This window comes from Ambystoma mexicanum, chromosome 8 (genome assembly GCF_040938575.1).
Source record: "Ambystoma mexicanum isolate Mex_15411 chromosome 8, UKY_AmexF1_1, whole genome shotgun sequence".
Classification (NCBI taxonomy): Eukaryota; Metazoa; Chordata; class Amphibia; order Caudata; family Ambystomatidae; genus Ambystoma; species Ambystoma mexicanum.
Genome location: NC_090929.1, coordinates 1,052,705,198 through 1,052,733,196, shown reverse-complemented (window position 1 = coordinate 1,052,733,196; position 27,999 = coordinate 1,052,705,198). Strand labels below are relative to the sequence as shown.

The 27,999-nt window shown below is 48.6% G+C and overlaps 1 protein-coding gene across 1 annotated transcript in view; it reads left to right on the top strand.

Annotated features, from left to right (window-relative positions):
- The window catches only part of ZCCHC24 (zinc finger CCHC-type containing 24), a 328,915-nt gene that overhangs the window by 287,267 nt on the left and 13,649 nt on the right, over positions 1-27,999 (top strand). The window contains exon 3 of the mRNA XM_069611026.1: positions 4,863-5,027. Within this exon, the coding sequence (XP_069467127.1) occupies positions 4,863-5,027 (165 nt within the window). The remainder of the gene's footprint in view (positions 1-4,862; positions 5,028-27,999) is intronic.

Here is a 27,999-nt window from a genome sequence, read left to right as displayed (position 1 = left end):
CCAACGTCACTTCCGCATATACGCACTGAGACACTATCCTCCAATTACGCGGGCTGACACTCGGACGTGCAGTTTTTGGTCTTGTAACATTCCCCGGGTACAGGGACACGCCCGCGCGTGTCACGTCACAGACGCGCCTGCACTGTCAGGGCCTTTGGTCCAATGGAATCGCGTACACATGCCAATCGCGTGTGGAACTTCTCGCGCACCCCTGCAATACACGCGCCCAGGCCAATCACGTGTGGTACTTCTCACGCACCCCTGAAATTCACGCGCCCAGGCAAATCGCGTGTGGAACTTCTCACGCACCTCAGAAATACACGTACCCCGCTCCCCCAGGCCCGATCGCGTGTAAAAACACCCGCGAGCCCCTGAAATACACGTACCCCGCTCCCCCAGGCCCGATCGCGTGTGAAAACACCCGCGAGCCCCTGAAATACACGTACCCCGCTCCCCCAGGCCCGATCGCGTGTAAAAACACCCGTGAGCCCATGAAATACACGTACCCCGCTCCCCCAGGCCTGATTGCGTGTGAAAACACCCGCGAGCCCCTGAAATACACGTACCCCGCTCCCCCAGGCCCGATCGCGTGTAAAAACACCCGCGAGCCCCTGGAATACACGCGCTCAGGCCAATCGCGTGTGAGAAACTTCTCGCGCACCCCTGAAATACCCGCGCCCAGGCCAATCACGTGTGGAACTTCACGCGCACCCCTGAAATACACGCACACTCTCCCTCAGGCCAGATCGCGTGTGAAACTTCCCGCGCACCCCTGAAATGCCCGCACGCAGCACAATCGCGTGTGGAACTTCTCGCGCACCTCTGAAATACACGCTCCCCCAGGCCCGATCGTGTGTGGAACTTCTCGCGCACCCCTGAAATACACGCGCACAGGGCAATCGCGTGTGAAACTTCTCGCACACCTCTGGAATACACGCGCCCAGGCCATTCGCGTGTGGAACTTCTCGCGCACCCCTGAAATACACGCACACGCTCCCCCAGGCCCGATCGCGCGTGTAGGACTTTGGCGCACATTTTTTTCCTGCGCAGGGACGCTACCGCCTGCTTTCGTGTGGCGGACATGTATGGGTCTGTGCGCGCCTTTGGCCGTGCGCTGTTTTTCCCTATTCGATTCCATGAATACGTGTTGTAGGCGAGCGTGTGGGCGTTCTGCGCACTTGCCTCCTGTACTTCCCCCGTGACGCCCACATTTTCACGAGTTGTTCCCCATTCTGCGTGTGACGCCCCGTGTTACGCCTACTTTTGTTATGTGCGGCGCCCTATGTGCGAATTCGCTGTGGCCTTATCGCACGACGTTCGATGACCTGTGCGCCAGCGTGCGCCGCTCACTTTTTCAGCGCACATCCCACATTTCGCGCGTGCACGGACTTCCATGAATTGATGTGCGATGTTTTCTGTGCGATAATCGCACTTGCACTGTCATTTTCGCTATTTCACTGCGAATCGCACATTTTCGCACGCGTGCGCCGTTTTTTCAGCGCACATTAATTCCATGAATCGGCCTGTTACTATTTTCACAACACATACTATTAAGCATGTTTCTACTTTTAACAATTCTTATTTTTATTTAATACTACATATACTTATTATATTAGGTTTGAAATACCTGAAATAAATTTAGCTGAATCAGGTGTACCCCTTGCAATGAAGTATTCTAATTGCTTACTAATACATGAAATTCAAACTATTTGTATAACATTACATATTTTATTTAAATTGTATAAGTTGAGAAGTACTACTAATGAATGCTCCACACATAACCATATGATACTTCTGAATCCGTGTTTGGTTCCATGTTATGTTCTTATTATCGTTAAGTGGAGTAAAATAAAATATGTATCAAAGGAGGTGGACAGGTATACTAACTTACATAATCAATATTATCACATTAGATGTAATTATTGATCTCAGCTGTGGCCTCTGTACATGTTGCACCAATTGATTTTCTTTTGGGCCCAATAGCCATGGCCACTGGTCATGTCACTCTATTTATTTATTTGTTCATTTATAAAGCGCTCCTGACCCTGGGGTACCTGGGTCACACATGAAAGATAACATTAAAGTTACGTGGCAGACAAGTGCAACTCCTTACAAGAGCTAGAGTTGCATGAAGATGGCATTAATCATCACATTAAGCATCACATAAATATACAGTCTATCAAGCCGTTTTACAGGTTGTATTGCAAATATATTGCAAGTAGGTCCAAGGATAATGTTTACAGGAGGCGTAGGAGAGGCATTGTACAGCATATATATATAAACAGCGTGAGCAAGGGTACTTATGGCTTATGGGTGCCCTTGCATGAATAGCCAGCTTTTCACTTTTTTCCTGAAACCCCAGAAGGAAGGTTCTGCTCTTGGCATGGAATTCCATAGTTTAGCGGCTAAAACGGTTACCCCTGCTTTTTGTAGCTTGAATTTAGGAACTTTGAGACAATGGGTGAGTGATGACCGTGTGATTCGGTCAGAATGTTTTCTAGTGATGTTGCATGCGAGATATTTAAGATCTGAGTTGGATAGGCATTTGTGGGATTAGAGCTAAGGTTAGAGCTAAGGTTTTGAAAGCAATTCTGTCTTGAACTGGCAGCCAGTGGGCACTGTGTTTAGCTGCTGAGATTGAGAGCAGTCCTTAGCGCATTATTTTGCAATATTTGTAGTTTTTTTACATTATGTTTGTTAGTCCCTAGGTAGAGGGCATTACACTAATGTAATTTAGACAGTATGAGGGCTCTTGCTAAGGTAGTGCAGCTTTCCGTAGATAAGAACGGTCTGCAAGCATTGATCAATTTGCATGTATAAGCCGTAACTGAGGCTGTAACTTGTTTGGTGAGAGTGAGTGAAGAGTGTAAGTAATATCCTAGGGTCTTCACTTCCTTAGAAACTTTGATGTCAATGCCATCGATGTTGAAGGATTTGAAGGATTTGAACTGGTTGTCGAATTTATTCAATTTAGTCTGGGATCCAATGAGGAGTAGCTCTGTTTTATCGTCATTGTGAAATTTCTGTGGTCTTCCACAGATAAACTGAATATTTTCAACCCGTAACTGGCTCCTCAACCCACCCCAAATCCCCACCTTCACATTGTGTTTTCTTTCCCACTCCCGACCTCTAGTCTGATGTGACTGCTATTGCTATTAGTATTTATATGGCCCCTATGGCTAAGACATCTAAGCGCTGTCGTTCAAAACAATCAGTGTTCCCCTTGGAGTGGTTACATAAAAAGAAGAGTTTGAGTTTCTTTCTGAAGTTGAAAAGGTTATTAGACTCTCTAGGGCCATGGGGAAGTTCATTCCAAAGCTAGATATTTTTTCATTTTCAGCTTCTGCCGGTATTATCATTGGAATCGCTCGCACTGAGCAAAAAAAAAATGGCAGTCTTTTCATTTCTGAAAAGGCTCTCTACAGCAAAGTACCATGGTGGATACATATAAAGGTTTTAGGACACAGGGGGCACCTCCATGCCTCTGTCAAATATTTTAAAACTTACTGGATGAATTTACCCCAAACCAGTCAAGGAAATTAAGTCAACACTTTGTGCCCAAATTGTTTCTAATTTGGTCCAAATCTGCCCAGTGTTTTACGCGCTACAGCTGTTGAAAAACTGCACTTTTTCTTGGTGGGAAACTAAATGGGAGTAGCCTGAAAACAAACTGTGCTATTTTGTTTTCTTAATAACTTTTTTATTATTTTACATATCACTATGGGGAAATGAATGGTACGAGGCTGAAAACTGCATTTATATGTTTTTATGTTTTCTTAATAACTTTTTCATTTCTTAAACAAATGGTTGCTAAAATGTCCAGTTGGGAGGTGGGGGCATGAACAACATTTTGTTTGGAAAATTTCATCCAAGTCCATCCAGCAAGTCAAAATGTATTAGCCTCTCTCAGCCTCTCCGATGCCAAGCACTGAGGCAGATAAAACGGTTTTAAGGAGCAGGTGGCACTCTCTGTCAAATATTTTAAAAACTACTGGATGGATTAACCCTAAACCAGTCAAGGAAATAAGTCAATGCTTTGTGCTCAAGTTGTTCCTTATTTGGTCCACATCTGCCCAGCAGTTTCGCGCTACGGCTGTTCAGAAAATGCACTTTTAATCTATTGGAAAATGAATGGGAGTAGTCTGAAAACAAACTGCTTTTTTTTTTCTTCATAGCTTTTTGATTTGTTATGCATTTTTACGTGTTGTTCCCAGAATTTCCAGTTTGGGATGTGGGGGCCTTGACAAACATTTTGTTTGGAAAATCCATCCAGCAAGTCAAAAGTTATTAGCAATAGAATTCTGGGGAAACATTTCAGAATATCATTTCTGAAAAGTCTTTCTGCTGCAAATCACCATGGGAGATATGGCTATTTTTGGGGGAGCAGGAGGCACACCCATCCCGTCGTATATTTTAAAAACTACTGAATGGATTTACCCGAAACGGTCCCAGAAATCGAGTCAACGCTTCTTGACCATATTTTTTCTTATTTTCGAGCGAATCCATCCCATGATTTGAAAATTGGGTTGGGTTGGGTGGGTGTGGAGCCTAACAAACTTTTTGTTTGGGAAATGTCATCTAAATCCATCCACTAAGACAAAAGTTATTAATAACAGAATGTTTGTATTTCCTATGGCTCATAGCTCTCACCTTAACTAAAGGGTGGCACCTGCCGCCCTATAAAATGTCTGTATGTGTATATATATGGGACATACATAATGTTGTTACAGAAATTGGCTACCTGCCTGTTCTCATGTAAGAGTGCACTGGTGATCCTCAAGTGTGCTCTGCCTGTTCCGCTTGATTTTCTGCATTTAGTCTTGGTAGTACATTTGTCATCCTTCTCTCCTTGTATCTTTCAGGCTCGCCCCAAAGGAGAAGGCCTCACCCCCTACCAAGGCAAGAAGCGCTGCTTCGGTGAATACAAGTGCCCCAAGTGCAAGAGAAAATGGATGAGTGGCAACTCCTGGGCCAACATGGGGCAAGAGTGCATCAAGTGCCACATCAATGTTTACCCTCACAAACAGGTACGGGTTAGCGTGTGAATGAGGCAGGCAGTGTATTGCAATGGTATTTCTAATGTTCAAAGTGGTACACAGTTATTAGGGGTAGGGTGTATCTCCACCAAGTGATGCAACAGAACAGTGCAATGGGTTGTTTGACCTCTCAGAGGTGGTGCATTGGTGCAAAGGGAGGGGTATGACTGAGAGTGCTGCTTCACTGATTCCAGAGGTAAGAAGTCTGTGAAAGATTAGTGGGCCAGTTTTGAACCCAGGGGTAGGAAGTCTGTGAAAGATGAGTGGGCCAGTCATGATAGTTAAGGACTGGTGCAACGTGGTTGACAAAAGAGTGCTTTGATGGAACTGTTGTTGAAGAATTTTTGCAACAGGTGGTGTATTTGTGATGATTTCTGCATTGATTTGGGGATGGAGGACGGCGATTTGATGGTGGAAGGTCCGGTTGCAAGAGGTAGTGTACTGATCTAAGTGGAGTTGATGAATCAGTGTGGGTGTGCGGGGTTAGTGCATCCAAACCCTAAATTCATGTTTCTAAATTTTGAACAGCATATCACTGTGAATGGTATGTGCCATTTGTTTAAATTCAATTTCGAATTTTTAATTACATTTTTTTAATTCAATTTCGGAATGTTAGCTACTTAGTTTTGGTAATGAGCTGGTCCTAGAAGTGAAAACGACTGCATTAGAGTACAGCTAGGGAGAAATGGCATATGAGGAAGGACACAAAGCTTGTAGGTGTTTGGTTATTTACCTACCCATGGTATGCCCATGGCCATGATAATCCCTATGGCCTTCCCACCCACTTCCTGCACCTCCTGAAACACATTGTGCTGGGATCTCTTTGAGCTCCCTTTGTTCAAGCCTTACGTTGCACTCAAAGTGCCTTCTAGTGTTTTTTCAAAAGTCTTCTGAGAGTTAATGAATTCATTGGAGCCGCTGATGTTATAAAAATGTCTTAACCAGGTCTGCCATCAGCTACTATATTTATAAGCACTATGCCTGTCCTTCACTGAAGTCCTGTTAAAAACAAGCACTGGCAAAGCCAAGAGTTTTGACTTATGTAAGTACAAGCCATTTGCCAGGCGCTGCTATTATATGCCCAGGTACTCGCTCCATTTTGCAGCTACTAACATTGATGGCCATTTAATACCACTACAACAGTGCCTGGAAAATGCCTTTGCCATGGCTACACAAAAGTGTTAGCATTGCCAATGCGTGTTCTTAATTATCTCAGGGCAGAGGTTGTGGTAAGTAGAGATCAATGGCTCCGTATTCTTGAGTTTATTTATTTATTTTTGCACTTACATCATCGCACAAAGCCCAGAGGCATCAAGGCGAGTTCTATCTTTGTGCTCTGAAGCATATTTTTCAATCTGTGGCATGGGTCGAAACCCCACTTTTATCATATGGCGCTGCATTTGATAATCAATGTTGATAATCAATGTTCAACAACTCTTAGTATGTTCATTCCGTTTACCTCCTATGCATTCAGCATGCTAATACTGTACACCTGTGTTGTTCTCTCTCTTTGACCATGCATGTTGCCCCCAATTGCTGCCTCTTTATCTGTCACTTTCTCTCTTCGGTTTTCATTTGACTGTTTCTCCTTATCAATGTTTTTTGCTGTTTCTCCCTGCTGCCTCCCCCCCCGTGTCTCTTCTTTCCACTGTCTCCTCTCCACGTGTGTCCTTCACGTCTCACTCTTAATGATTTTTCCACAGCCTTTTGCTCATCACTTTCTTTCCCCTCTTATTATTTATTTTCTTCCTAACCTCACAGTAATCTCCAAACAGGTGCTGTCCAGGGGGCTCGGAAACGAAATTAATAATCCATGCCTAAATCCCCCCCCCCCCGCGCCCCGCCCCAACCCTATGGCTCCCAGCTCACTGCCTGTAAGAGGTCAGTCAGAAAAAGGGGAAGCAAACATAATTTCAAAGTGTATAGTCAAATGCTTTTTTTTATAAAATGGTTTGCCACATTATTCTCACTGTCAGATACATATCTTGAAACTACAAAATGAGTAGGGTACACAAACTTGCCAAATCTAATCACGTGCTGCCCTGAGAGTTATGTAATGATGTGGCCTAATTTGTTTAGAATGGATGAGTTACACATGTGCTTCCCTTAATTGTGAGAGCACAACTATTTATTTCCAAATCAACCACCCCCCAAAAATACGGTTTCAGAGTAGCTTCTAGTTGTACGCCTCAAAGAAGGGCAGTTAATGGTCAATAATAACCCAACACAATGGTGAGCATATAACTGAAATGCACTGCTGCTATATGGTGAACTGAAACCCAGAGCTTTGCAGTGATGCAACACAACCCATTTTACAGCGCCAAGAGGCCATACTAATGACAGATGAGCACTTTACAAATGCCTTAAAACAAAACATAATAACAGACGAATTGTATGGCGTGACATTGCCATCTGATTTCTGTCTTCTATTAAAGGATTTACGAAGCCCTCAAGAAAGCAGGAATTACTCACACCTACCAGCAAAAAGACGGCGTCCCTTTGCCAGCCAACGTTCTTGGCGAGTTTTCTGTAGCACAGCTCCCAGCTCATTTGAAGGACTTCTATTCAAATTGGATACCTTCAAACCAGGGTTCCACCTTCCCCGCTAATGTGAGAGAAACTTGGTATGTGTCGGATTTTTCAGACCGGAAGTGACAATACAGTTGTATTCCCTTTCTGACACTCTCACTCACACGCACGCATATACACAGGTGCACATACCAGGTGGACACAGGTGAGGGCACATTTCAAATATGATAGTTGGGCCCCCCTTGCCTACAGCTGTGAAAACCTGCCTGCTTATGTTAACAACACAAGTGCATTAATCTGATATGATGTATTGCTTTGAAATGCAAAAGGCCAGTGGAAACATGGTAAATACAATGTTTGGGGCCCAACCAGTTTCAATTGGTGCAGTTGTGTACGCCTGGGGCGTAGACCTGATTGCACACACGGTATAAGGAATGGAAAAATAACCTAGCTAAGGGTATGCAGCGCCTAGATTGCATTGGAGAAAACGTCTGCTAATGCAAAATGCAATGGGTGATTCACTGGGTTTCTCATTGAAGTGGTATAATGTGACCCCCATTTTAAACTTTATTGAGGTACAAGCATTCCCCTGCCCCCACACTAAAGATCTTAAAGCTGGATGAAACATCTCTGCGATTTATCAAAGACATTTTGGAAAGATCTGTCTTTTCCCAGCAAAGGCACATTGGAAGCACTTCCTTAGGGAATATTTGCAGACCTCCAGCCGTACCTTGCAGCTTCATTCTCTGTCAAAATCCTAGTTAAAGCAATGGAGGGAGGGGGTGAATAGCTGCAGATTATCATAGGAAAGGTGCATTGGCCTCTGCTCAACAGAACCAAGACACGCAGCCAGCAGGGACTGAAACCCTAGATGACCACTTAAAAAGCTATTAATCTGTCTTTGCTAGAGTTGGGGCTCCTGTTCCCGCACACCAGGCGTTGAGCTGAATTCTACTGAACAGAATGAAAGGTCCTGAAAATGGCTTGTGCGTGGTGAAAAGACTCTTACCAATGAGAACCGATCATGCACCCATCTATACACAGGAAATAGTCCTGCCTGCAGTGCGGTGGCACAGCATGCTTTGGAGGACCCTGTACAGTGCATATGTCCCTGTGCTCCAAAAAGCGTCCCTCCCCTCAGTGAAGTGGATCTGTGCACGGGAAGTGACCTTCATTGAGGCAGGGCTGACCTTAGGGCAGGGCGGGCCGGGTGACCACCTAGTGCACCATACCCCCCAGGGCGCCATTAGCCCTCTGACACGCCAGAGCTGGCGTAGTGGGAGAAGGCGCGGCAGGCGCCCTTTTGTTATTAAATGCGCCCGCAGCGGAAGGGCGCATTTAATAACAATAGGGTGCTGATGCTAAGCATCAGCACCCTATTCAGATGATTACCCCCTGCTCAGACGTGGTAGCGAGGCGGTTTTCATTGGAATAGGGTGCTCATGTAGCATGAATGCCCTATTCCAGTGATTAACTCCTGCCAGGCACCGGAGCAGGGAGTTATAAAAAAAAAAAAGTTTTAAAACAAATTGGCCCTCCTCCCCTCCTGCTCCCTGCCCATTGACCAGGGGCACGCTGGGAGGGTGCGCCACATTTTTTGTAAGGCCGTCACTGCATTGAGGGATAGCCTTATGGAAAGCAAAGGGGCCCTGGGTGAATGAGTTAGCCCTACACATGTAACTGGGACTTTGTGTGCATTAGAAACAACCTGTGCAAGATGGATAGGGGGCTGTGTGTGTTACGGAAGGCCTGCACCTGGCAAGTGGAGCCGGCACACATCGAGGCAGTTATGGAGCCCTACGTGTTACAGATTGCCGTAGCGATAGGGTGACCAGATTTTGAAAGTAAACAACCAGGACAGGCCACTGACATAGAAGTAGGACTACAGCTTCAGCGATGAAATTGTAGTGCTACTTCTGTGTGGCTGGCCTGTCCCGTGTCATGTTGCAGCGCCTGGAGTCCCGAAGCTATTTTAAGTTTTAAAACCTCATCCGGGATTTGGGCGTAGGGTGGATACCATCCCGGTTTTTGGCTGGATATCATGATTTTTGCATCAGTTTGCCAAAAACCGGGAAGTTATCCACCCAATGCCGAAATCCCGGACGGGCTTTTTAAACTTAAGAAAGTCTAGGGACCCGGGACAGAGGTGTAAATACCCAGACAGTCCTGGCAAAACCGGGATCGTCTGTTCAGCCTATGTAGCGAGCACATTAGCCGGTTGAGCTGCGTCATGGGCTGAGAAATTCTTACATGTAGGGTAAGCCTATCACTGCAGCAGGGGCATTAAAAGGGGTGCAGACAAGGTAGGGCCTGAGTGGGCAAGGCCAACCCAAAATCTGTAACTGCCCACTCAGCAGCGCTCGCTCCCATTCCCCCCAAACCATTCATTCTAGCTTGCCCACGTACATTTAAAGTAAAAATGTGTATATTAATCTTCCAGTAGGTTGTTCTTCACCCATAACACGTTATGCCCATTTTTTTTTTATATGTTTTGCTACTTTTTAGTCCCGGTACAGAGGCAAATCTATTTTATAATTCATTTTTTCGACCAATTTTTTCCTACTTGCGCACGGTCTAATATTCAGCCACTTTAAAAAAATGTTAAATAACATTTCCAGGGGGGGCGCTGTTGAGCAGCCTGCAAGATGGCTGCCTAGTGATTGAGCTCCGCGCCTAGCCGCCATCTACCCGCCTACATCTGCGGTTCTCTACCTGATCCTGCAATCCTGCTTCGGTTTACATACTCGTCCCGCACACCGAATCCCGGAGGAAATCGGACATCGGGTGCCCCTGATCTGCCTTCATACCACGCCGGCGCCGGCGCGGCCCTAGGCCGTTCGGCGTCTCCCGTGTGCACCGCGGCTCGGACGGGCGCCCGCCGCCTTCTCCATCGCCGCTGACCCGTGCCTGGGTCCCAGACGCGGCCCCTCCACGTCGCTGGACTGGTGCCCCTGTCGTCTCCGTCTGCCCGCCCTTCCCGCTGAGGATCGGCGCCGCGCCAGCTGCTTGGTTGCGGCCGCGGGGACGGGCTGGGCGTGGTGCGGGCCCCGCGGGGAGTTCTGCCGCGGCAGAGCCCTTCGCCCGCCGCTGTCGCGGCTTTTGGAGGCGGCCCCTTTCTCTGGGATCGGGGGGCCGCTGGCGGGGCCTCTTGGTGTGGCGGCCTGGCCTGGGGTTGGAGTGGCGGCACCTGGATGGAGGACATGGCGGACTGGAGGTGAGGATCGGGGGCTGCCGCCATCTCTGTTTCCCGCGCTCTCTTCGCTTCTCCCTGCATGTGGGATAGCCTGCTGAGGCCTGGACACCCCGCGCATTGCCCATTCTGCTGGTGGGCCTCTCCTGCCTCGTGGCGCACGGCCCTCCCTGCGGGGGCCTCCCTCCACCGCACTGCCACAATGGGGCCTCACCCCGCTCCCGGAGTCGAGTCGCCCTTGGGGAACACTGCAACTCATCCTGCTGGGTGGGTGACCTGCACCGCGCCCAGTGGACTCACGTTTGCGGACCTCCCACGCTTCTGCCCCACTCTCTCTTCAGTATACTGGGCAGTCTCACCTCAAGCTGCAAAACCTCATTGCACCGGATAGCACACATTGGCCCCACAGCACCCCATCTATGCATACGGGTGATCCCGTCCTCCATACTCCACCTCTTTGTCTCCCCAAGCTCTGCTGGTCTGTGGGCTGCTCCCTTGTGTGGGGACCTCTGCGGGGACTGCACTGGGGTGGGTTCTGGTCCCTCTGGTAAGCCCTACACTGGGTGAATAGTTGTACCTTCCACATGCATGGTCTCCTCGCCTCCCGGCTCGGGGGCTGGATCGACCTGGACCTGTTTGGCTGCCTCTTTCTTGCCCGTAGCAGCCCCTGTGCTACCGTAACTGGCTAATCTCATCTTGGCATCTCCCCCTCTGATTCTCTGAACCTGATCATGTCGAATCGCTCCAAGAGTGGCGCCAGGGGAGGGGCCATGGACAAATTTACAAAGGCGGTCCCTCGATCCGAAGTGGGCCACGCGTCAACTACGCCGGAGGAACCTGATACCGAGCCGAGTCCCGTGGCTGCGGCTCCTGATCTTACTGCCATGATGGAGTCGATGGCCAAAAACTTCGCCTCCTTTCATGAAAAGCTTGACGACATCAATGCTAACGTGGCCTCACTCAAAACACGCGTTGATCAGGCTGGCTCCAGAATCACGGAGGCCGAAAACCAGATATCCACCAATGAAGATGAGATACACACACTACAGGACACTGTGGCTGCCTTATCGCGCGACATGAAGAATGTAAAGGCAAAATGCGACGACTTGGAATCCGCTCTCGCAGAAACAACCTGCGCATTATTGGGGTCCCCGAAACTGCCCTGAAGGGTCGAATGGAGGAGGCGGTCGAACGTCTACTCAAGGACTTGCTTGGTGATCCGGACCTTTCCCCCTACTTCACTGTTGAGCGGGCTCACCGGGCCCTGTCTCCGCGTCCCAGGCCTAGAGATAGCCCCAGGCCCATTATAGCCAAGATTCTCAATTATCGTGACAGGGACCTCATCCTCCGCCTGGCACGGGAGAAGGGGGAGTTGCGGTTGGAGGCTAATACTGTCCGAATCTTCCCGGATTTCTCAATGGCTGTGCAGCAGGAGAGGCGTCAGTTCCTTGGCATCAAGAAGATGCTCAGGGAGCGCAAAGTCCCATATGCCATTTTATTTCCTGCTAGACTCAAAATCACCCACATGGGCAAGCTCTATTTCTTTACCATCCCTGAAGAGGCGGTAACATTTATTGAGATGCAGATGCCGCTTCAGGGCCCTGGAGATGCCATCGCTGATGAAAGTTAATTGGGTGTCATGGAGTGGGGATATTGGCTGCATTTGTTGATTCTGTACTTACAATTTATCACTGTTAACACTGTTCGGCTTACTGGGTCGCTCTGGCTCCTGGCGGCGCTCGCCTGTGGCGGGGGTCGGCCACGATCTGATGGCACTGGCCACTTATCTCTCACATTGCTGGTAACTGTCGTTTACTCCAGTCTCCCTTCGTGGTTGGATGTCCTGGGGGGCGGTGACTGGCCCCGAGATCACCCGAACACTTCGCATGCCATAGAGCTGGGCCTCGCTCAGTACATGCTGGATCGTGGTATGCCCATAAGGCTGGCCACGGTGGGACACTCTCTCCGGTCACCTGCTGTTGGCGTTGCGCTTGCTTGGGAGCCAGATGTCTACTCTGGGGCCTGCTCCCCCTGGGATGGTCTACGTATCTGCTGATTACCCAGGCCACAGTGTTCAGGCGCTCATCCCTCTTGGGGCCTTGATGATGCTCTACACGAAGCCAATGTTGCAATATTTTGCTGCCCTACTGTTATTTTTCCTCTTCCAATTGCACAACGGCAGGACTTCTACCTCTTTGAGTCTGGCCCAATTCCCCACTCTGGGACACAGGGGGCGATGCTATATGACTGTTGACACCGTTATGGTAGTTACGGGAACCGCAGGGGCTCGTGCGCGGTCCCCGGCTTCCCGCGCCGCGGGTGGGGACCTGCGTTATGAGTCCACTACTACTGTTTGTTTTGCAACAGAGCCACTTGGCTCTAAGCGTGCTAGTGCGTGGCAACGGTGCACCCCATTGCGATTGCACTGTTATCTTCTGTTTTGCTGGAATGGGTTGGCCCCCGTTGGGCTTTGGGGAAATGTTGGCCAGGTTGGTGTTGGCGCATCTGCACGCTGTTAAGGGTGGGTGATGTTTACACTGCTGATTCTTGTTTAGTGGTGCGGGTGGGGGGTGGAAATGGGGTTGTTTCTCAAAAAGGCATACAAGGTTTCGCGAGGCGCATCCTGAGGTGGCACAAGCGCGCATGCTGTTTTTACTTTGGGAGCTCACATGGTCATTTGTGTTGGGATGTTCACTGAGGATCGATATTGCAGTTGGGGATGGCTACCACTGAAATGTCTACTGTCATAATGTCCTGGAACGTTCGGGGATTGAGCAACCACACCAAAGCCCGCAAGATCATGGCGTATGCCAACAGGCATAACTGTAGGATCCTGCTCCTACAGGAGACACATTCCAATGGCCTTATACCAAGGGCAGTTGCCCCGTCATGGGGTCCCGCCAGATTTTTCACTTCCTACACCACGCAATCTAGGGGTGTTCTCACGATTATCCACAAATCGATTAAGTTTGGGCTGCATAAAAGCTACATCGACCCCGAAGGCCGCTACGTTATACTGCACTGCACACTAGTCAACAGGGAATATTTGCTTGTTAACACCTACTGTCCCAACGTGGACTCTCCGGAATTCTTTGACACAATAGCCAATATACTTCTGGGCTTTGTGGGGGTGCACATTATATTTATTTATTTATTTATTCGCATTTGTATAGCGCACTTGCAGCCCATGGGCATTGAGGCGCTGTTACAAGTAATTGTTGGATTCTTAATTCAGCAGATATGCATAAGACCAGAGGTCTTATGGATACAAAATTACAGGCATAGTTGCAGGTGAGGCAAGATATTCATAATACAGTAACAGAATGCATTCAGGTACGTTTCATACAAAGAGCTTGGTTTTAACAGCTTTGCGGAAGGCTTGGTGGGATTCAATCATTCTGATGTGAGGTGGCAGTGTGTTCCAGTGGGTGGCGGCCCGAGTGGGAAAGCTGGCACCACCAGCGCGCACCTTGCGTGATTTGGGCGTGACAATCGTGTTGGAATAGCACATTCTTAATGGTCTGGTGGCAGAGTGCTTGGTGATTCTTTGGGTCAAGTAGGGTGGAGCAAGATCATGGAGGCATTTGTGGGTGAGGGCGAGTGTTTTGAAAACAATCCTCTCTTTCACCGGAAGCCAGTGTGCCTGTCTTCTGACTTCTGAGATGGGGTCTTTTCTCGCGGTGCCTGTGGCCGCCCTAAGTGCATTATTTTGAACTAGCTGAAGTTTGGCCAGGTTCTTATTGGAGATCCCAACGAGAAGGGCATTACAGTAGTCCAGCCTGGATCCAATTATTGCCCTAGCAATGGTGAGGCAATTCTGGCGTGACAGGAAAGGTCTGGCAGCGTTGAGGACTTTCGAGTAATAGGCTGAGGAGGAGGCAATGGCATTGACCTGTCTATCCATTGACAAGTCGGAGTCAAGGTAGACTCCGAGTGTCTTCACATGTTTGGAGACCTTGATGGGAATGTTGTCAATAGTGAAGGAAGTGTACTGTTCACAGAGGTTCCCCAACGTGGAAGGTGCTCCTATGAGGAGGAGTTCGGTTTTTTCACTATTAAGGCATAGCCAGTTATCTGTCATCCATGATTGGATAGTGGAGTAGATGGTGGTAAGAGTTTTAGTATCCGCCAGGTAATCGCCTGTGAGTGGGATGAGGACCTGGGTGTCATCCGCATAGTTTCTATACGAGATGCTCAGGGAGTCAAGGATGCTGAACAGTGGCCTCGTGAAGAGGTTGTAAAGCGTGGGCGCGATACATGAGCCCTGAGGCACACCACAGGTGATGAGGCTAGGGGTGGCACAGGCTGAGTCGGAGAAGACTTTCATGGCCCTTTCTTGGAGGAAGGAGGTAATCCATTCGCAAGCTTTGGGGGAAAAGTTAGCTTGGGTAGCTAGATGGTGACACAGGGTGTTGTGGTCCACCAGGTCAAAGGCGGCGGATAGATCCAGGAGCAGAAGGAGAGCAGGTTTCCCTGCGTCTTTTAGATCGTCCATTTGGTTCTTTAGGTCCAGGAGAGCCGTTTCGGTACCGTGTCGTGGGCGGAAGCCAGATTGCCGCAGGCCGAGGAGACGGTTTTCTTCAAGGAACTTTTGGACTTGCAGGTAAGCTGCTTTGTCCAGGATTTTCAGCAGGAAGGGTACAGTGGTGATAGGTCGATAGTTCCCCGGGATCGTTGGGTCCAGCGAAGGTTTTTTGAGGAGTGGGCGTACCCAGGCCTCCTTAAGTCCCGTTGGAACGTGGCCGGACTGGAAGGATGAATTAATGAATGCTGTGAGAAATGGAGCTAGGATCTGTGCTGAGTCTTTAATGAGACTAGCTGGACAAGCATCTCCCTTACAGTTGGAAGGTTTGATGGACTTGAGCAGGGCGATATCCTCGTGCTCAGTAATGTCTTTGAAGTTAAAAGATGGAGAGGGATTAGTGGTGGAGGGTGTGGTGGGTTGACTATGCAGGATAGCTATGAGGCGGGAAAGGGCTTTTTGGTGGTTTGGTGGCCACTAATTTTAGCTTGAAGAGTGTTAAGCTTGTCTAGCATTGCGGATTGAATGCTATTGCACCAGTTGTCATCTTTGATGAGAGCGGGAGGAGGAGAGGATGGTTTTTCCAGTTCTCTGAATATGGTGAAGATTTCCTTTGACCCCGATTTGGCGTCATAGATCCTAGCGTTGAAGGATGCAGCTTTAGCTAGGGTGATGTTAGTTTTGTAGGATTTAGAGATGGCTTTGAATGCATTTTTGGTGGTTTCTGAAGGGTTAGTTTTCCAGGTGGAGAGGGCAGTCCTCTTTTGCGCACGTTGTTCAAGGAGTTCACTAACCATGAATTAGTGTGTTTGGTTTTCTTGGCTTTTTTGAGGGTCAGTGGCGCAACGGCGTCAACTGCTTGGGTGATAACTTCTTTGAAAGTGTTGGCTAGGGTTTCTGGTTTTTCCAGTTCTCTGAATATGGTGAAGATTTCCTTTGACCCCGATTTGGCGTCATAGATCCTAGCGTTGAAGGATGCAGCTTTAGCTAGGGTGATGTTAGTTTTGTAGGATTTAGAGATGGCTTTGAATGCATTTTTGGTGGTTTCTGAAGGGTTAGTTTTCCAGGTGGAGAGGGCAGTCCTCTTTTGCGCACGTTGTTCAAGGAGTTCACTAACCATGAATTAGTGTGTTTGGTTTTCTTGGCTTTTTTGAGGGTCAGTGGCGCAACGGCGTCAACTGCTTGGGTGATAACTTCTTTGAAAGTGTTGGCTAGGGTTTCTGGGTTGTTAGAGAATGGGGCCTGCAAGGCCGGGTTGCGGAAGTATGGTGCTAAATTCTCGACTGTGAGCTGGCGGGAGCTCCTGGCGAGAGTAGCTGGGCATGGGGCGGGAGGTGAGTTGGACTCTTTTTTTTGGTGTGAAGGTTGAATTGGATGTAATGGTGGTCAGACCATGGGATGGGCGTGTTTTCCGTGACAAGTAGTGAGCAGCTATGTTGACTGATCCAGGCGAGGGTGCGCCCTTTGATGTGGGTGGAGTCAGAGACAGATTGCGCAAAGCCCAGGGTGGATAGGGCGTTTCTGAGGGATTTGGCATGGGGGTCCTTGGGGTCATTGAGCCCCAGGTTGAAGTCGCCCAGGAGTATGATCTGGGAAGTCTTTTTGATGTGGGAGGGGATCTGAACCTTATATTGGACACTGTTCTGGACAGAACTGCCACGGGTCCCAGAGCGTTGTCTCGCGCGGCGCGCAGGCTGCGGTGCCATATGCAGTCGCTCAACATTTGTGACGCCTGGAGAACTCTCCATCCCCAGGAGCGGGAATACACCTACTATTCATCTGTGCATGACAGCTCGTCCGGGATAGATCTGTTCTTGGCCTCCAGCGAGGTGATGGGCGGGGTGGAGGGTGCGGGCATTCTGGCCCGCACGCTTTCGGATCACGCTCCAATCACACTGTCCCTAAGACTGGGCACCCCTGTTCCAACAGTCAGCACTTGGCGCTTTAAGTCCGAAGCCCTAAAAGACATTGTGTTTAAGTCCGAAATACTAGCTGATATCGGGTCGTTCTTTGAACTTAACTCACTTCGGGATACGACTGCCGCGGTTAGATGGGAGACCTTCAAGGTATACATAAGGGGCATGTCCATATCCCGGGAGGCCGGGGTACTAAGGGCCATTAGGGCTGCTCTGGGGCAATCTGAGATCAAACTGAAACAACTTGAGCAGCGCAACACTACCGGCTCTGACCCCTCCATTCTTGCCCAAATCTCGGATGAACTCCAGGTATATAACACACTGGCCACCTCCGCAGTCCGTTACTTCAGCCGCCCTCAGGCCGCCAGGAGGTATGGGGAGGGCGACAGGCCTGGGAAAACGCTTGCGACACTTGTGAGGGGAGAGGTGGGCCGAATGCAGATCTCTTCTATCAAAGATCGAAATGGTGAGGCTCAATGGGCAGACCGGGAAATACTAGACACGTTCACTGAATTTTATAGCTCCCTTTTACTCCCAGCCCGTAGAACACACTGAGCAACGAATGCGCGAGCTCCTTGCGCAGATCCCCACTACAGAAATTTCCCAACAGACCAGGGACCAGCTAGACTCCCCAATCACGCTAGACGAGATAGTGTCGTCCATCTCTGACTTGCCCAAAGGCAAGGCGCCTGGCCCTGACGGGCTCACCGCAGACTTTTACCAGGAGCACGTGGCGGTTCTGGCCCCTCGGCTGTTTGAGGTATGGAATGAGGCACTCCAGGCCTCCATCCTCCCCCCCTCCATGCGTGAAGCGGTCATCACGGTGCTGCTCAAACCGGGTAAGCCTGAAGATGAGTGCGGGTCATACAGACCTCTTTCCCTCATGAATCTTGACACAAAGATCTTTGCTAAGATCATTGCCAACCGCTTTTTGCCAATCATGACGCACCTGGTGCATGAGGACCAAGCGGGCTTCGTTCCGGGCAGGTCCACCTCCCATAATATCAGGAGATTGTTTAATGTCATGTCCCGCATAGATCAGGACGCCCAGGCGGCAGCGGTTACGTTGGACGCCCAGAAAGCCTTTGACATGGTTTCTTGGAAATACATGTGGCTGGTCCTCGAGACAATGGGTATTGGCCCAAACATGATAGGGTTTATTAGACTATTATACACCTCCCCCGTTGCGCGGGTTCGAGTTAACTCACTAACATCCGAGATTTTCATGCTATTTAGAGGCACCCGTCAGGGTTGCCCCTTCTCTCCAATTCTCTTCGCATTAGTGATAGAACCAATGTCGGATTATGTCCGTTCAAGACACTCTCGTAAGGGAATAAGATTGATAGAGGAGCCTGAAATTATATCCCTATACGCAGACGACGTCCTACTTTATATCAGAGATCCCACAACTCACCTCAATCCCATATTGAGAGATATCACCCGCATTGGCACCCATTCCGGTTTTACGATCAACTACTCCAAGTCGGAGATCTTCCTGCTCACTAAATCCACCACACAGCCCGTCTCCGAATATCCCCTGCGCTGGGCCCCTGACGGCATTAAATACCTGGGTGTACATGTATCCCTTACTAAACCCACCCTACTTACCGATAATTACTCTGCGGTAGCGCAGATAGTTGAGGCTAAACTCTCACGATGGCGCACTCTTCCGTTATCCGTTGCGGGACGGCTGTCCCTGATTAAAATGATTCTGCTCCCCAAGCTCCTATACACCTTCAGTAACATACCCATATGGCCTGGGAGGGTATACTTCATTAAGTTGGACACGCTCTGCGCACAATTCCTCTGGCACTCAGGTGCGGTGCGCAAGAAATGGACTGACATGGCACTCTCATACAGACATGGGGGTATTGCTGCTCCTGACTTTGCTACATATTGGATTGCGGCCCAAGCCCAATATGCCACTCACTGGTACCCTGGCGCCCCAGTGCGCCCTCACGTCAAGCTGGAACGGCTGGCATCCGCTGGTATTAATCTAATGTCCCTAGTGCTGCATCGACACTACACTCCGGACTCCCCCGTTGACCCCATTGCTGCGACCATGTTTGCCTGGACACGCATACTAAGCCCATCATATGGGACCTCCCCGTACTACAGGTGGCTGCCCGCATGGGCCTGTCCCGGGTTGGAGCCCACACTGGACGCTGCCTTGGCCCGCCACTGGGAGGCTCTGGGGTATAGGGCGCTGTCGGACTTCTATCCAGAGGGCAAATTCATAGACCCCCAGACTTGGAGGCCGGGTCACACCAGATCCCCCTTAGAGACTCTTCAGTACTACAGGCTCCGCGCTGCGTTCCGTACTCTGTGGCCCTCCTTCCCAGATGAGTCCCCTGATAACCCGGCAATAGCGTACATTGCTAACTCGGGCGGTGCACGGGGCGTCATCTCATCATTGTATCATATCCTGCAAGACGTCTCCTCTACCCCGGTTCTCGGAGCGCGCAACAAATGGGCATACGAACTGGGCCTAGAGATAACTGATGAGCTATGGGAGAGCATGTGTCTCCACACCCAAAAAGTCTCCCTCAACTTCCGTTTTCGGGCAATGCAATATAAACTCCTTAATAGGCTATATTATACACCGCGCAGGACTTCGGGGTTTGCTCGTTCTGAGGTGCGCCTCTGCCCGCGCTGCGGGGCCCGGACGCTGATCACCTACATATGTTCTGGACCTGTCATAAATTGTTCGATTTTTGGGACGGGATCCTAAATACACTTAGTGCAGTAACTGAAACCACTATTGATCCCGATCCTCTGGCAGTCCTATTTGGGGGTTGGAGCACTGAGGAAACTAAGCGCCTGAAAAAGTTTTTAAATATAAGTTGTATGATTGCCAAGAAGTGTATACTCCAGAGTTGGAGGTGTTCCTCTCCCCCGACCCCGCAGAGATGGTTGGGCCTGCTCACATGGTCACGGAACTGCGAGGAGGACTACTTGACTATGCTGCCAGCCCAATCTCGTCCCAAGAACATTTGGAATGAAGTTAACACATATCTCAACAATCAGTCCGAGGGCGGGTCGGGGTCTGTCCCCGGCCTCCACTCCTGCATCGTGACCTCCCCTGGTCTCCTCCTTTATTCGTAAAATATTGTAGTCACTGTTGTAATGATGATAAGGTAGCCTGTAAGCTGCTCCACGTTTTATATGATGCATATGCCTGTTGCCTCGATGTTTGTACCTTGTGAACCTCTGCCGATAAAAATAAAAGTTTAAAAAAAAAAAAATAAATAACATTTCCAGGGCCTCTTTTGGCGCCCGGTCCACTCCCTGGTTCACGCCCCCGAAATATTGTTTCTGGCTCTTAGGACCACCCCCCTGGATTTCGCATCACACGTAGAGCAATGCGCAACCGTCCTTGTGCGATACTCTAGTAGGCCTGTACACGTCTGCCTACGACTACACTCCCATCACTCATCCCCTCCCTCTGAACTTCCCAGCTGAGTTGCGTGATTCTCCCCCTCCAAACCCCCCCTCACCCTCCCCAGGACGCTCCGGTCAGCCCCTTGTGAGCCAGAGTACTCTGAGGTATTGTTTCTGACCGTGATCCAAGGAGCTGCTGGCGCCAGGCCGTCATTTCCCACAAACCTTTGCGACAATTCCAAGAAGAGAAGCGCGATTCCCAGGGCATTAGGTAATAAAGCTGGTTTATATCAATAGGCACGGGATAACCGGTGACTCAAGGCTTCTCTCCTGTACTCCTGCCTCATACGACTATCTGTCAAGATAAAAACATAAACGCTGGCCAACGTTTAGTGAGTAAAGAAAACGTGGGGAAAACACGCACTGAAATATGTGACTGAAAAGAAACAGTAAATTAAAATCAACTCAAAGCCCACCACCCTCCCCCCACCCAGTCCTATGTCAGGGAACACAAATACAAAATGAAGGCACGTACAATAGTTCCGGGCCTTTTTCGTCAGCTTAAAAAAAATCCTTTGTGGGGCCGGGAACCCATTATATTCCCTCTTCTGCCACTCTTACCGCTGCTGTCACCCTTTCAGAAGTGAATTCCACAGATGCCCGAATGGATGCATGCCCTCCGGTCTCCAGGCGCAACTCTCAAGGTGGCCAAGATATGGTGCATGGTACAGCTGCCTTCCCAAGTCTCCTCGGGAGCAGCTTGTTTGGACATCTTCAGCAAAGAAGATGTGAGCATCTGTTAAGAAATTGTACTCAAACAACAGAGGCACGTTTGAGTGTTTATTAAGTAAGAGATCACACGACAGCAGGCGCTGGCCTCAGAGGCAGACCCCAACTGAATCAGTTTAGAATCACACATGAAGAAAAACACTCTAAACCAGAATAGTATGATATCATAATATAAGTCAGCACTCGTATAAAGAAAAGCATATAAGTGGAACCCACGAGTTCAGAACATGCATAACATTCTATTCTATGACTATCCTAGTACATGAAATATGTTTAATAGTTAAACAAACCCAACAGCATCCCTCCCAGAGTTCCAGCGTTAGTGGCTACAGGGTTGAGGCTACAGTTTACCAGGGCAGCTATGGGAGAATTGCGGGCAAGTTGGGCCTAGCTAACTACGAGTTCTGCGAGCAGGTGCCTTCTGACCTGGAGGGCGGAATGGCACCCACACGCAGGCCTCGCCGGATGCACCGGCACCATTCACGAATGGTGCCGCTGCATCCGGCCTTCCCATTCCCATTGAGTCCAATGGGACTCAAATGGGAATGGGAAGTAATATTTTCCGGCGTCTGGGAATGGGCAATTACCGGGGTCCGCCGGGGCTGTAATGCCCCGGTAATTGCCCATTTCCCGGGCGGCGGGAAAATTCATGACTCCGGTATTTACCGGCATGGCTACCGTCAGGGTCATAATGCCCCCAATGTATTGCTATTTAATCGCATCAACCAGATGTTTGTAGGACAGGAAGAAGACCCAGTCGCACAAGTATTCTGTAAAAAATACTTTCCATTTTTGGTGAAAGAAACTACCATCTTCAGCCCTCCCCAGACAGGGGGAAATGCGTGGAGGTCCCCTTCCCCTTCACCCCCTCCCACATGAGCAGGGGAAGGACCATCAGTCCCTGCAATATCCACACTTTCATAGTAAACGGAAATAACGGATGTAGAAGCAGCTAGACATCTACTGATCGGTTTCCCTAGTCTCACAAAAGAATATCAACGAGGGTATGATCATTTTTGCCATCATTTTATCAATTTTGAGCTATGATCTGCTCTGCAGACGCATTAGTTATTACAGGAGCGACATAACATGTTTGGAAAGCAGCATTATTGAATCTAGCTGTGCTGTAGATTTGAAATATGTGCTGAGCTAAATTTTTGTATTGATTATTAATTATAATCATGATATGATATGGCATTCATAACGCGCCTATACACAAGTGTTTCAAGGCGTGATGAGGCAAGGGGGGAGCAGAGGGAAGACAAAGACAATGATCCTGCTAGGTCAGGTGACAGTCAGATCGTGCAAGTGCAGGGGAGGGGGCAAGGGGAAAAGTGCATGGGGAAAGGGAAAGGGCAGGGCAGTACATAGGATAACAATAAAGTAAATAAAGACAATAGATAAAAGTGTGGCCAGCTGGTGGCAAGTGCAAGGGTAAGTGCAGACTTCAGGTGTCAAGTGCTAGTAGGGGCTGTAGGGATACAGAAACAGTCCCCGAGTGCAAAGGTTGCCAGCGGAGCAGTGCAGGTGTGCAACTGGCAGGGAGGGGACCTGGACCCGGGATCAGAGGGTAGCCAGGTACCCAGTGCAATTTCAGATTCAGCTAGGAGATCAGCAGGGGAGAGGAGGAGAGAAGGCAGAAGCAAAGAGGAAGGTCTTGAGGTGCTTCCGGACCAGAGATGGTTCTCCTCAAGTTTCAGAGAGGCAGGGAGGCTGTTGCAGAGGGAGGCCCCAGCAGAAGCAAGCGATCTACCACCAACTCGCTGCTTGGAGAAGCGACTAACCCTGAGGGAGTTGTAGGCGGATGAGCAAAGAGCTCGAGAAGGAAGATATTTAGGGAGAGAGAGTTGAAGGTATTGAGGTCCCAGGCCAAAGAAGGCCTTGTGGACAATGCAGGGGGTTTTGAGCTCTGAGTCCTGTTTTGGATGAATTGCAGAGGGCAGAGAGTAGAGGCAGGAAGATTTAGACATTTAGAATCATGCCTTTATTAGTCCATATTGTAATGTGAAAAGGGAGCATTATTATTATTATGTATTATTATATGAAGAAGTGACTATCCTCAGCCATACCGAAATGGTGAAAAGGTTTGAGGCCCACCTGGAGTTCCCTGCGGAGAGCAGGAGAAAACCACCAGACCCAGCAATTGCCATATAAGCAAAGTGCAATGAGAGATATCCCAGAGCTACCCCTTAGCTGCTAGTTCCCAATAGACCAAAGAAGTGACAGATCATTAAGGTCCGCCCTCGAGCAGGTGATCTCAGATGAAGAAAGTCTTCAGAAGACAGGATAGTACTTTGTCAAAAAAAGAGGGATATTTACTGGGTTGGAAAATAGCTCGACAGTGAATGGACAAAGACTTTTCCGGCTGCTTATCCAAATACCTTTTAGACCAGCAACATTGGGCCTTGGTAATTCCCACTTTACCACTGGACACTAGGCAATAGCTAAGACACAAGGCCATGCTTTAAGCTGATTCGTTTGGCCAGGAATATACTGCCAAATTAAGTAGTACTGGCGGCCTGCCCCAAATTTCAAAAACCCTCTTTATATGGGTCGAGCACTTTTGTAAACCCTTCCTATTACTAACATCCCTTTTCCTGAGTGGGAATGGATATCATAGGACACCGCCACCTCTTACAAAATGGGAATCAATACATCTTAGCAGTCAGACATTAGGCTACACTTTACCCCAAGGCCTCTCTATCGAAACAATAAGATTCAGCAATTCTGTAACATCTCATGCCCTATTTTTCATGAGTGGTATATCCCAGAGAAGTAGACAGAGTAGGGCCTGAGCGGGCAAGGCCCACCCAAAACCTGTAAATGTACCAAACAGCAGCACTTTGTAGGCATTTACAGATCTTAACGTCACTGCCGTAGGCCCAACTACATTAGCTTCACGCGCCACTTGTTAGACAATCCTGGCTGCGTCTCTGGTATATCTTCAAGCGATTTTGATGGACCATGGCACCGCCTTCATGTTAAAGCTTAGGACACACCTAAGGAACCTCCTCCACATAGATGCCCAGCAACCTCCATCTATCACCCCTAAATGGATGACTGAATGGAAACATGTCATCAAACCGTCTAGAATCCTCTGTATAAGATTGTCAGTGTGTCCAGAATTGGAAGGAGTTTATTCCATAGGCCCTCTTCATGGTATGGAAAACACCCCAGCCATCAACATGGTTCTCCCCTTTTGAGCTGGTGTATGAATGGAAACCCCAGGATATCCTCAACATGTTAAGAAAAGAGTGGAAGGCCCACTCAGATACTGCACCGAACACAACCCTATTTGTGCAAGACACCTGAGCATGAATTCTTTCGAGACCATTCCCTCAAACAACATTTGCAGGAGTCACAAGAAGCACAAAAACCGACTGACAACCAAAAAAGTCCAACTGCAAATGTTTCAAATTGGGGAAAAAGCTGTGTTCCTCTTACCCGCTTCTGAGTAAAAACTCCAAACTAAATGGCACAAGCCCTACAAAGTTATAGCAGCCCTCGTGCAACTCAAATATTGCGTCCAATGTGAGGATCACTGCAAGCTCACTTAAGCATACCAATTGCACTGGCTGAAGGCCCAGAAGGAGCTTCTATGAAGTTCCACGATTACCAGCCAGACAAGAGTGGTTGCTACTGACCCTCTGCATCGTTAGAGGAAGATGAGGATGAGAACATCTGGAATACTTCCTGGAAGGAGGACCTAGAGAACTTCTTATAACTCCATGTTACTCACCACTCCGAATAGGCCGAAGATGCAGAGAAAATGACCTTGGAGATGTTGGTGGTATAAAATTCGGAACTCAGCCTTCCATCCCAGCTCCCCTGAGTACAAGACTCAGGCTTCCTCAAAGAGGGGCTCTTTTCCACAATGTACCTCTCTGCTGTTTCAGTTAGAACAGACAGAGATGTCAATTGAGTAAAAGAGCGGGGAGAACACACACCGCCAATACCAATGCTGCAAAAAAAATACAAAGATATTAGACAGTGTTGATATTATGCAAGTGATTAGAACAGTTGAATTAGTTGGACAACTACCTAGATAGATATTGGAGTGGAGTTGAGATTTCCCCGGGATGATCTACAAAGAATAACACAAATGAGTGGAATTGAACTAAATCAGTATTGGTTCCCACTATAGCTATAGAATTGATAACAACTGACCTGAGTAAAGATAAATGGAGTAAGAGGAGTCCAGGATTCTGAAGACAACGACAGGAGAAAATAACAAACAGGGAAGTTAGTACAGGTAAGTAACCCCGAACGGCACGAGGGACGCACTAGTGCCGGGTTGGTGCAGTTCAGTAAAGTGTTCATATGCACTTAAGAGCAATCTCACAGGAAAGTCACTCAATGTCCCAGAATCCAACAGAAGACAATATCCAAAGTAGTCGTGGAGGTAACAAATAGCAAAATGGAGGACAATAGGTATGTATCCGAGTACACGAGTATAGTTGAGTAGCTGTTGAGAGATGATCCGGATAGTAGACAGCAAATTGATGTGCAGAGCGGCAACCAGGAAAGAACCGCAAGACACAGAAGAGAGCCGTATCCAGTAGCGTTCCAAGTCCAACAACCAGACGAGCACGACAGGAATAAAGGAGGAGACGAGGCAATCCAAAAGTCAGGCAAAAGGTCAAAACCAGGCGTTCAGATAAGGATTCGTGTAGGGAGACACGAAGAGGGAACGGACGAAACCGCGTGTAACTGGTAACACTAATTAGCAGCAACGAGCCCCTTGGAAGACGGTGGTTTTATAGTCGTAATAGGGGCGTGGCTTGCTGTACGTCTTCCACGTACAAGACGTGTCAGGTGACCTGGAGTGTGTCGACGTTTGTACAGATGCCATGGTAGCTTGTACCTGGACCATAGAGGAGCCTGTAAAGAAGTTGTATTCTGCAAGGATGCCCGCAGGGAAGCCTGAAGTGTAACCCTCCAGCGCATCTTCGTTGATAAACCAGGCCTGTCTAAAACCTTTGTGCCAAAGCCGTGAGTCTTCGACCCTACCAACTACTGGAAGCCTGGCGCCAAGCAGTGCAACAGGAAGTCAAGAAAATGTTAGACCTGTGTGCGATCACACCATCACGCAGTCACTGATGCACTCCAATCATCCGTGTAGGATAACCGGATGGCAGCGAAATGTTGTGCAGAGACTTTGAAAACGTATATGAAATATCGAAGTTTGCGCTTACCCGATGCCTTGCACCAACAAAATGATTGAACACATTGGACCAGCCCAGTATACCCCGATATTGGAGCTCACAAAATGATTTTGTCAGATCCCCTTGCACCCGAAGGTCAGGAGAAAACATCCTTCTCTACCCCAGTGAGACTGTACTAGTTCACTGTACTAGTACTCCCTTTTGGCCATCATGCTAGTCCCAGTAACTTTCCAATGAGTTACAGACCTCTTTTATAATGGGAGCCTATTTGGGTGACCTTGTTATATACAATAAGTCAAGTTGTCAAGTCGTCTTTATTTACATGAAAGTAACATGTTTTTGCTTACAGATTAAACAGTAAAAAAATAATAATAATAATACATATCACAAAATAACATCACATTCATTAAAAAGAAAAAGGAACTTTCGGGGGGGTGGGGGGAATCTCACCATCCCGAATGATTCTCATTCATGCATCATAGAATGCAGTTGTTGTTTCCATCAAGAGGCTGTCACGAGTGGCCTTCCCTATAGAACTCCTCCAACATGAAAGCAGCCCCCACCAGTAGCCTGATCCTAAGCTTCCAATCTCTAACCAAAAATGTAACTATCTTGTGGCTATCCTCCTATACCCGAGCGCCCTCTTTAAAAAAAACACACTCCTTCATACACTGTATACACTGTAAGTCCTGGGTGCGCACATGCCTTTACCACGTGGCTCAAAGATTGCAACAATCAGGCCTGTGAGCCAGCCCATGCAAATGCCATTACCCTCAGGAAGATAAGGTGGTGGAGATGCATCGCATCTGAGGGTAAGGTGGTGGAGGTGGATCACATCTGAGGATAAGGTAGTGGAGGCGCATAGCATCTGAGGATAAGGTAGTGGAGGTGCATCGCATCTGAAGATAAGCTGGTAGAGGTGCATTGCATCTGAGGATTAGGAGGTGAAGGTGCATAGCATCTGAGGATAAGGTAGTGGAGGTGCATCCCATCTGAGGATAAGGTGGTGGAGGTGCATTGCATCTGAGGATAAGGTGGTGGAGGTGCATTGCATCTGAAGATAAGGTGGTGGAGGTGCATATCATCTGAGGATAAGATGGTGTAGGTGCATCCCATCAGAGAGTAAGGTGGTGGATGTGCACAGCATCTGAGGATAAGGTGGTGGCGGTGCATTGCATCTGAGGATAAGGTGGTGGAGGTGCATAGCATCTGAGGATAAGGTAGTGGAGGTGTATCACATCTGAGGATAAGGTGGTGGAGGTGCATTGCATCTGAGGATAAGGTGGTGGAAGTGCATTGCATATGAAGATAAGGTGGTGGAGGTGCATATCATCTGAGGATAAGATGGTGTAGGTGCATCGCATCAGAGAGTAAGGTGGTGGATGTGCACAGCATCTGAGGATAAGGGGGTGGCGGTGCATTGCATCTGAGGATAAGGTGGTGGAGGTGCATTACATCTAAGGATAAGGTG